Source organism: Protobothrops mucrosquamatus, unplaced genomic scaffold (assembly GCF_001527695.2).
Source record: "Protobothrops mucrosquamatus isolate PMUCROS unplaced genomic scaffold, P.Mucros_1.0 scaffold_134, whole genome shotgun sequence".
NCBI classification, from domain to species: Eukaryota; Metazoa; Chordata; class Lepidosauria; order Squamata; family Viperidae; genus Protobothrops; species Protobothrops mucrosquamatus.
Window position 1 is genome coordinate 173,046 of NW_015386210.1, and position 8,553 is coordinate 181,598.

Here is an 8,553-nt window from a genome sequence, read left to right on the forward strand (position 1 = left end):
AGATTAGGCAAAACCTGGCTCAAAAACAGTAACTGTGAGAGGGACCTTGGGAGTCCTAGTAGATGATCACTTAAACATGAGTTAGCAGTGTGCAGCAGCCGCCAAAAAAAGCTAATACAATGCTTAGTTGTATAGACAGACATAAAATCAAAATCAGGTGACGTATTAATACTGCTTTATAAAGACTTAGTAAAGCCACGTAATACTGCAACCAATTTTGATCACATTACAAAAAAGATATTAAGATTTTTGGAAAAAGTGCAAAGAGCAACTAAGCTCAAGTTCCACCTTAGCCATGTAAGCCGCTGATTGACTTTGGCCAGTCACCCTCTCTTAACTTAACCGACGTCATAGAGTTGTTATTGCAGGGAAATAGGAAAGTTGGATGTGTTCTCTGGCTTGAGTTATTTGTAAAAATGAAGGCGGAATACAAATAAATAAAAATACAACATTTTCTAAGCCACCATATTGTTCATGCAAAAATTTTCAGGTGATAATAAACTTTTATTAGCCTAATTGAAAAATAGTCTGAAAATTTTCGTTTCAAGGAGGAGTAAACCTCAAGTATGATGGTTTAAAGAGATATAAAAAAGGAAAAAGGGAAGATATGTTGCCAGTGCGTAAGTAGGTGAAAACCTATCAGTTCCCGTTTTAACCCACAGCTACCAAAAATAGATTTGCCTCTCCAAAGGACACATAAAAAGGCATCAAAGTAACCTCTACGCAAGCTCATTTGCAAGAGAAGCATGCGCATTTATTAAAAAATGTGTCGGAGATTCATTCAGCCCAACTCGGTTTTCCTTGTTGATTTCCACGCCGCTGTGTCATTGGTTTATTTTCTTGCTCGCTTTCAACTCCAACCGGTCTTCCTGATTGGCTTGGCGGGCCACGAAGTTTTCTCAAGTCCGGCTCTTTTCTCTTTTTTTTTGTACTTCCATTGGCTGTCTTTACTCCGTCTCCTGGCTCCTCCTTTCAGCTATCCACCTTCCGACGCCATGTATCGCTCGTTATCTCCTTTCCACCGTTTTTGTTGTGTGGCCCTCGCTCTCGAGTCCCAGTTCCGAAGCGTTCGTCTGCTGAGTTGTTTCTACAATCCTCCCCACCAACGAGGAATGGTGAGCGTGTAATTTCTTGTGTCGGGAAAGGGGACCGGAATAAATTTTGGAAGGTGACCTTGGACAGTCTCTGGGTGTCCCGGCTGCTAGTGTTAGGGGGGGAAAAAGAGGGAAGATCGCGAGGATAGAAGGAGACTTGGATTCCTCTCATTGTGGCCTTGAAATTAATACTGCAGAGAAGGATGAGGAAATGACGCCATCAAGTTGAACGCCTCCAAAATACACATGGTGGAAGGCCCTCGTTGTTAAAGTGGTTTCTAAAATACAAATGTGTGCTAGCTGATACTAATCAAGATAATTAAGAAGGAACAACAGCACCGTTGAGCAATAAACAAATAAGAACATGCCAGTTGCACATTACTCTGTTAGGAACGAGAACTGAATATACTGAGTATGCTAAGGCACTACATGCAAAATCAAAATCATGGCCTTGTAAAATTCATGCCATTTTTATTAATACACTAATGCTAAAAAAAATCCTTGTGACATATGCTGTTGCTCATCTAATCAAAGAAAATATATATGATGCCTTTCCGAATCAAACTGCAGATCTTTCAAAGAGGTATAACTTATTTATACCTGCTGTTTACATGGCCACCCATCTCAAACTAATGACTGGGCATTGGTGGCTTTTTAAATACATTTCATTCACATCTGTTTGGAGATAAATTCTGCCAAAAGTCTTCCAGAAAATTCTTGATTTGTTTTCTTAATAGCTTTTATCTTCCAGAGTGAGAGATGTGCTATTAACCAGTAGGGAGCTCTTTGAATAAAATGTGACCATTATGTTCACTTAAAGCTGACATTTTAAGTGAAATTAAAATCTTTAAGAACTCCTGGTGTTAGTTTTGCCAAGATAAAAGAAGCAAGTAGGTTGAAACCAGGCTAGTCTACGTTCACTGCATTGCATGGGTGAGAGAATTTGATTTCTATACAGTATAGTAAGAACTTTCATTGGATGTATAGGAATTATTCAAATTGTATCATAATTATCCTCAATAGTTTGCAATAAATTTAGTTATCAGAGACTTGCATCCTTATTTATTTAAAATATTTATGTAGCTTCTGCTCATTGGTTTATTGGCTATTTGTGCCAGTTTTAGTTTTTGCTGAAAGAAACTTTGACCCCTGGAGAGGTAGTGAAATAACAAATAACTTGGAAGAGAGCAATTGTTCTTGTTCTGAAAAAAGAGGGAGAAGGGAAACTGTAAATACTAAATTTGGAAGGATTTTAGAACAGATCAGAAATATATTGATTTCTAAGATAACATTGTGTAGATATATTTTGACAAAACTTTTAACAGACTACCCCATAACATACTGAATAGCAAACTAATAGATATATAACTGAGTCAAAAATCATTCAGTATGTTTATCAATGGTTTTCAACAAATTGAAGAGAAATATCAACTAGGAAGCTGCAGTATTTAGTCTTGGACCTTGTAGTTAGCTTAAAACTGGGTGGAATATTTATATCTTTGAAAAACATATAAAATTGAAAGGATCTTGATATATTTGTAAAATAGATATATTTGTAAAATAGATTGAAAATAAGAAAATAAAATGTAAAGAGATTCATGCAAAATTCTTTACTTATTAAACTGAAGTTTTGCATTGATTATCATTGGAAAATCAGATGCAATGTAAACTGTTGATAATTATCTATAAAGCTCTATATGATTTAGGACAGTGATGGCGAACCTTTTAGAGACCGAGTGCCCAAACTGCAACCCAAAACCCACTTATGCATCGTCGGGTGCCGGGTAGGTGTGGCCCATTGGCTGGGTGTGGCCAATTGGGTGAGTGTGGCCCATTGGGTGGGCGTGGCTGCGGTGGTAACAGCAGACTGGGTGGGACTAAAAAGTTCAATCAATCAATTCCAACTTTGCAAGATCTTTTTCCCCCGCACACAGCGGTGGAGGCCTAAAGTGAAGAGGTTTTATAAAACCCAGCTGAAGGCCTAGAACTGGGGCGATGGCGCGCGTGCCCACAGAGAGGGCTCTAAGTGCCGCCTCTGGCACCCGTGCCATAGGTTCACCACCACTGATTTAGGACTTGGATTCCTTTGAGACTGTCTTTCTCTTACTATTTCTGCCTGACCAGTATGATACAGTACAGTTGGACACAGTACAGTTGCCACAGTACAGTTGCCACTTTTTGCAATCTAGACCTTTTTTGTAGCTGTGCTATTCTGTGGAAAAATATCTCCCTAAAGGTCTAATAGCCTGAACCCCATTGGGCTTTCATAAAGCTGTGGAATCAACACTTTTAGCAAGCCCTGAATTTTTCCTTCTAATACATATGATTATGTAATATTGTCTGTTTTGTTATTGATATTTTTTAACAATTGTTTTAAATTGTGTATGTATTGTGAGCTATCTAGAGTTACTTCAGTGATTGAAATGGCATTCATATAAGGAGGAGGGAGGGGATACTTGCCAATTGTACTGTACTTGTGTAAAAGATATTGAAATACTAATTGATTTATATAGTTGTGTGGGAAGTCAGCCCCCCCCCAGAGAAGGAAATATTAAAAGGGCAGAATATTATATTTCCTCAAAGGATCTTAAAGAGGCAGAAAAGCATGCCCAGTTTTTCTTTTCTTTTTTTTGTAATATATTTTATTGATTTTTTTTAAAAAATAAATCACTTAATAATTGGTGAACAGTGTGTTGTCTGGGTTACATTTGTAAAACAATCACTAACAATTTATTTCTATAATCCATAATCCATATAATAGTTTTAGTTGATTTCCTCTTTTCCCAAAATATCCTCTTTTGCAAACATTGAGTTAATACAATTCTTATTGTTTTGATAGATAACAATTAAATACCGTATTTTCCGGCGTATAAGACGACTGGGTGTATAAGACGACCCCCAACTTTTCCAGTTAAAATATAGAGTTTGAGCGAGAGGGGGGGGAGAGAAAACTTGATGAGTAATATGCCAAACCACATGTGTAAAGGAATAAAATAGAATACCCGTATTTTCCGGCGTATAAGACGGCTGGGCGTATAAGACTACCCCCGACTTTTGAGAAGATTTTCAGGGTTTGGAAAGTCGTCTTATATGCCGGAAAATACGGTATATATTTTTCCCCAATAGTCCTAAAAATAATAATCACATCAATATAATATTTCTTTTCTATCCAATCATTGTGGCTGCCAATTTTTCTTAATAGCCCCAAGTCTCCCTCCCCCAAGCAGAAACCAGCTCTGTAGAAATGCAGATGTAATAATCCATTCAGCAAGGTTGGAGTCTTCCAGTTAGAAGCTTAGGAAGACAAAGACACCTAAAATCTACATACCCTACCCCAGTGGTGGCGAACCTATGGCACTGGTGCCAGAGGTGGCAGTCAGAGCCCTCTCTGTGGGCACGCATGCCATCGCCCCAGTCCTAAGCCTTCAGCTGGGTTTTATAAAACCTTTTCGCTTTAGGCTTCCGCCGCCGTGTACAAAAAAAAAAAGGTTCAATCTATCAGTCAATTTCAACTTCTCACAGGAAAAAAAAGATCTTGCAAAGTTGGAATTGTTTGATTGAACTTTTTAGTCCCAGCCAGTCTGCTGTTAACACCACAGCCACGCCCACCCAATGGGTCACACCCAGCCAATAGGCCACACCCACCCGGCACCCGACAATGCATAAGTGGGTTTTGGGTTGCAGTTTGGGCACTCGGTCTCTAAAAGGTTCGCCATCACTGCCCTACCCAAACTCTTGGACAGGACATAATAGGATTAACCCACAGATGCCAAAGGGGCACACTCAGACTCAGGTCAAAGTACATGACACAGGAAATACAAAGCCTCAAACAGGAACTGGAAACAACTCCAAACAAAAGCCCAAGAGGATATAAAACCCACTCCCCACTACATGTGCTCACTCTTTTCTTTCAGAGCCATCTTTCTGTCTGGCTCTCTCCTCTTCAATAAACTACAATCTTCTTTCTAAAAGCAGTCGCCATGTTGTTTATTCCCGGCTTGGACTGAACCCTGATGAAGACTTTTCCTTCAACAGTTGGTTATGGAAAAATGCAGCTTTTTAGTATTTCAGTATTTTAGTTTTCCAAATCATGGGCAGTAGTTCTACCTTTTCTTTGTCACTTCTTACCCTCATGTACTCTGCCTAGATCTGGATTCCACATTTAAAGAATGAGAAAAACTGGAACAGATTCAGGGAAGAAAAATTGGGAGAAAAATTATTCTTGGAATTAGGTTCATCCTAAAAGAAGCTAGGCCTTCTTATGAAAAAAGTGAACATGATAGCACTCTTTCAATACTTGAAAAGATGCCTCACAGAAAAAGACTTGCTCTTTAATGTTCCAGAGTGCAGATGTAAACTATAGATTTAAGTTCTACAGAATCAGATTCTAACAGAAATGGAATCATTAACTGGGTGGTGGTGGTGGAGGAGGGACAGGATTTCCCTTTCACTTCCTGTGTTTCAGAAAAAGTTTTATTAAATATTCAGAAAAGATTGCCATTTTTCTGGAAACTTGCATAAAACTTTTCTCTTCCAATGCTATGATTTCAAGTCAGTCCCTTTTCTGATGCTTTTACTGATCAGTTTCTTCTGCATTCCGTTTCTCCGTTTGCTTCTCAGCCTTCGCCACGTGTTTGTGGGACAAAAAAAAAAGTTCCATCAGATTTCTTGAGATCGTGAGAAATTAGAAAGTCTGATGGAACTTTTTTTTTGGTCCCACAAACACGTGGTGAAAGCTGAGAAGTGAACGGAGAAACAATGCAGCTGAAAGGCAGGTAGTAAAAAATACTTGGAGGGGGTGAGGGCATCTGGGCAGGGGCGGGGGCGACAACCTACACTGCACAGCTTCGACAGGTGTCTGGCAGGGGAAGGGAAGCAATTGGTCTACCACCATGCTAGCGCCACCGTGTTGCTTCTCCACCCCATGCACAGGTCCCGCCCTACCCCTCGCATGGAGCACCCTGTTCCCGCCGCTCCCCCCACCCCTACACTGCACCTTCTTTCCAGCTCCAATGCATCACTTCCTTCGCCGCTGGGTGGGACTAAAAATAAAGTTCAATCAATCAATTCCAACTTTTTCCCTGCGAGAAGTTGAAGATTGATTGAACCTTTTTTTTTGCACATGGCAGCGGAGGCCTAAAGTGAAAACGTTTTATAAAACCCAGTTGAAGGCCTAGGACTGGGGCAATGGCGCATGTGCCCACAGAGAGGGATCTGTGTGCAACCTGTGGCATGCGTGCCATACGTTCGCCACCACGAGGCTAGATGTTCCAACTGAGGGTACAGAGGAAGTTTTTTTTCATACGTCTGGTGGGATTTGGTGCACTCATTTTTCAATTAAGTAAATTTATAACTCCACAAGGAGAAAAAAAAGGGAAAAAGCCAATTAAATTAGACTAAACTCCAACCATAAAATGAGCCAAACACTTTAGGCTAAATCCAGATGCTCCAGTCAGTTCAAAGATGTAAAAAGCTCTCTGTCTCCAAATAATTCCTCTTTTAGTTATATCCAGGGTCAAAAGATATGATTGTATAGAGTTTTTTCTAGTTTAAAGTCATATAAAGCTCTGTTTACACCAGATGTTATTTCAAGGTCAAGAGCTTTTCAAGTTCTTTTAGTATTTGGTATTGCTGTAGTATCTCCTTTCACCACTAGATGTCCTTATTCACTATATTGTGTTTATCCGGGTTTAGAAGGTTTTTTGAAAACTTTTCTTTTAAAGTTCTTTTTAAATTATTTCTCATAAAAATTGAATATAAAAAGATTTTCCACACCTTAGGGAGTAAGTAGTTTTTCTTTAAGTCAGTCTGAATTCCATTTTTAAGTATTCTTTTATATTCCTTAATTTCCTTCCCCTCTCTTAACTCCCTTCTTCCCTGGTCTTTTCGGGGTCTTTGCTTTGGAAGTTTTTTCCAATCGGGATCTCTATTTCCAAGTCCATAAGGAGGAGGAATAAAACAATCTCACTATTGTGGTTCCGTGCCAGCCTGTGTTCCCAACAGCTGAGTCCGGGCAATCTGAGGAGGAGGTGGAGGAGGCATTTGGAGGGCCATCAGGGTCAGAGGGAGGCTCTGGTGAATTACAAGACTCACGGTTTGATGAAGAGCCTGGGCCCTCCAGTCGTGTTCTGGATGAAGCTCAACTTCCAAGGATCATGGTCTGTTTTGTTTTATCAGTGAATTTCTTGTTTAAACTTCTGCTCTGTTTGCTTTTGTAACCAATTATCTGTTAGGAAAGTATACTGTGTTTTTGTTTTGGAGAAAAACTTATCAGGATTGTTTTGAAAATAAAAAGAGGTTGGTTTTCCCAGCCTACTGTTTAAGAGGGGTTTGTTCTTGTGACGTAACAAGGACGGACGTAGGCTGGGACAGAACACTCACCCAGTTTCAGCACGTTGTTGACAATCAGTTGTTTGGTGGTGCGCTGCGACTCCTTGCTTTTTCCCCCCAGCTGACAATGACTTGGACTGCCGGTTCATTTGGACTGACCGCCATCTGATCCAGATCCCAAAGCTTCCCTTCTTCTTCGTTGCCCTTCCAGGGCAACTTTCCGACCCCTTGGGGTCGCCGGACAGAACAAAATCAGGCTAAGAAGCCGGAGCCCCGGTTTCTTCCACCCGTCTCATCATGGCATCAGACAGGAAGTCTGAATTTTCGTCATGTCTTCTGATGGCTTGTTGATGTTCATGGGATCCGCTTTACTAGTCTTCCACCTGTTTGTCCTACATAGTGGCTATTACACTGTGTGTTGTAGATGACTCCTGTTTTTTCTTCTGATGCTGCTAGGTCTTTGGTTTACTTAGGATGTTTTGAAGGGCATTAGTTGGTTTGTGTGCTATGATAATGCCATGTGGTTATAATAGTCTGGTGGTAGTTACTAATGAATGGTAGTTTTATTGTTTTAATAGCTTGTGTTGGTGGTACTAAGGTATATTGGATTGAATGGTCAAGCACTTTTTGATAAAGTTGCTTGGGTATCCATTTTGTTCAAAGATATTGTATAGAAAACCTGTTTCTTTTTTCTGATGGTGAAGGTTACTGCAGTGTGTTTGTGCTCATCTAAATAGTTATAACTTGTGGGAAGTTGGATTGTTACTTCAGTAGAGGAGCATTTGATGTGAGTAGTTTTACATTAGATGTGTATTTCTAATTTGCCATCATTGCCTCTGCTGATGGGAATATACAGGAAGGGTAGTTTTTTGTTTTCATCTTCCTTTGTTAATTTTGTTCCCTCAAAGATGTTGATACTTTTGTGTGTATTCCAGGGGTGGGCAAACTTTTTGACTCGAGGGCCGCAATGGGTTCATATATTGGACCCGGGGGCCGGACCAAGAGTAGATGGACGGTGTGTATGTGTGAATTAATATAAATTAAATTTACATTTGTAACATTAAATGTTTAGATTAATTTAAGGTAGAAAAGCATAAAAAGAGTTATTTTACAAAACTTTTATGCAATG

General features: G+C 39.7%; 1 protein-coding gene across 1 annotated transcript in view; it reads left to right on the forward strand.

Moving 5' to 3' along the window:
• Window positions 1–915: 915 nt before the first annotated feature.
• Window positions 916–8,553, forward strand: part of FH (fumarate hydratase) — a 68,901-nt gene continuing 61,263 nt past the window's right edge. Inside the window, exon 1 of the mRNA XM_015818168.2 lies at window positions 916–1,115. Coding sequence (XP_015673654.1) covers window positions 996–1,115 — 120 coding nt within the window. The 5' untranslated portion in view covers window positions 916–995. The remainder of the gene's footprint in view (window positions 1,116–8,553) is intronic.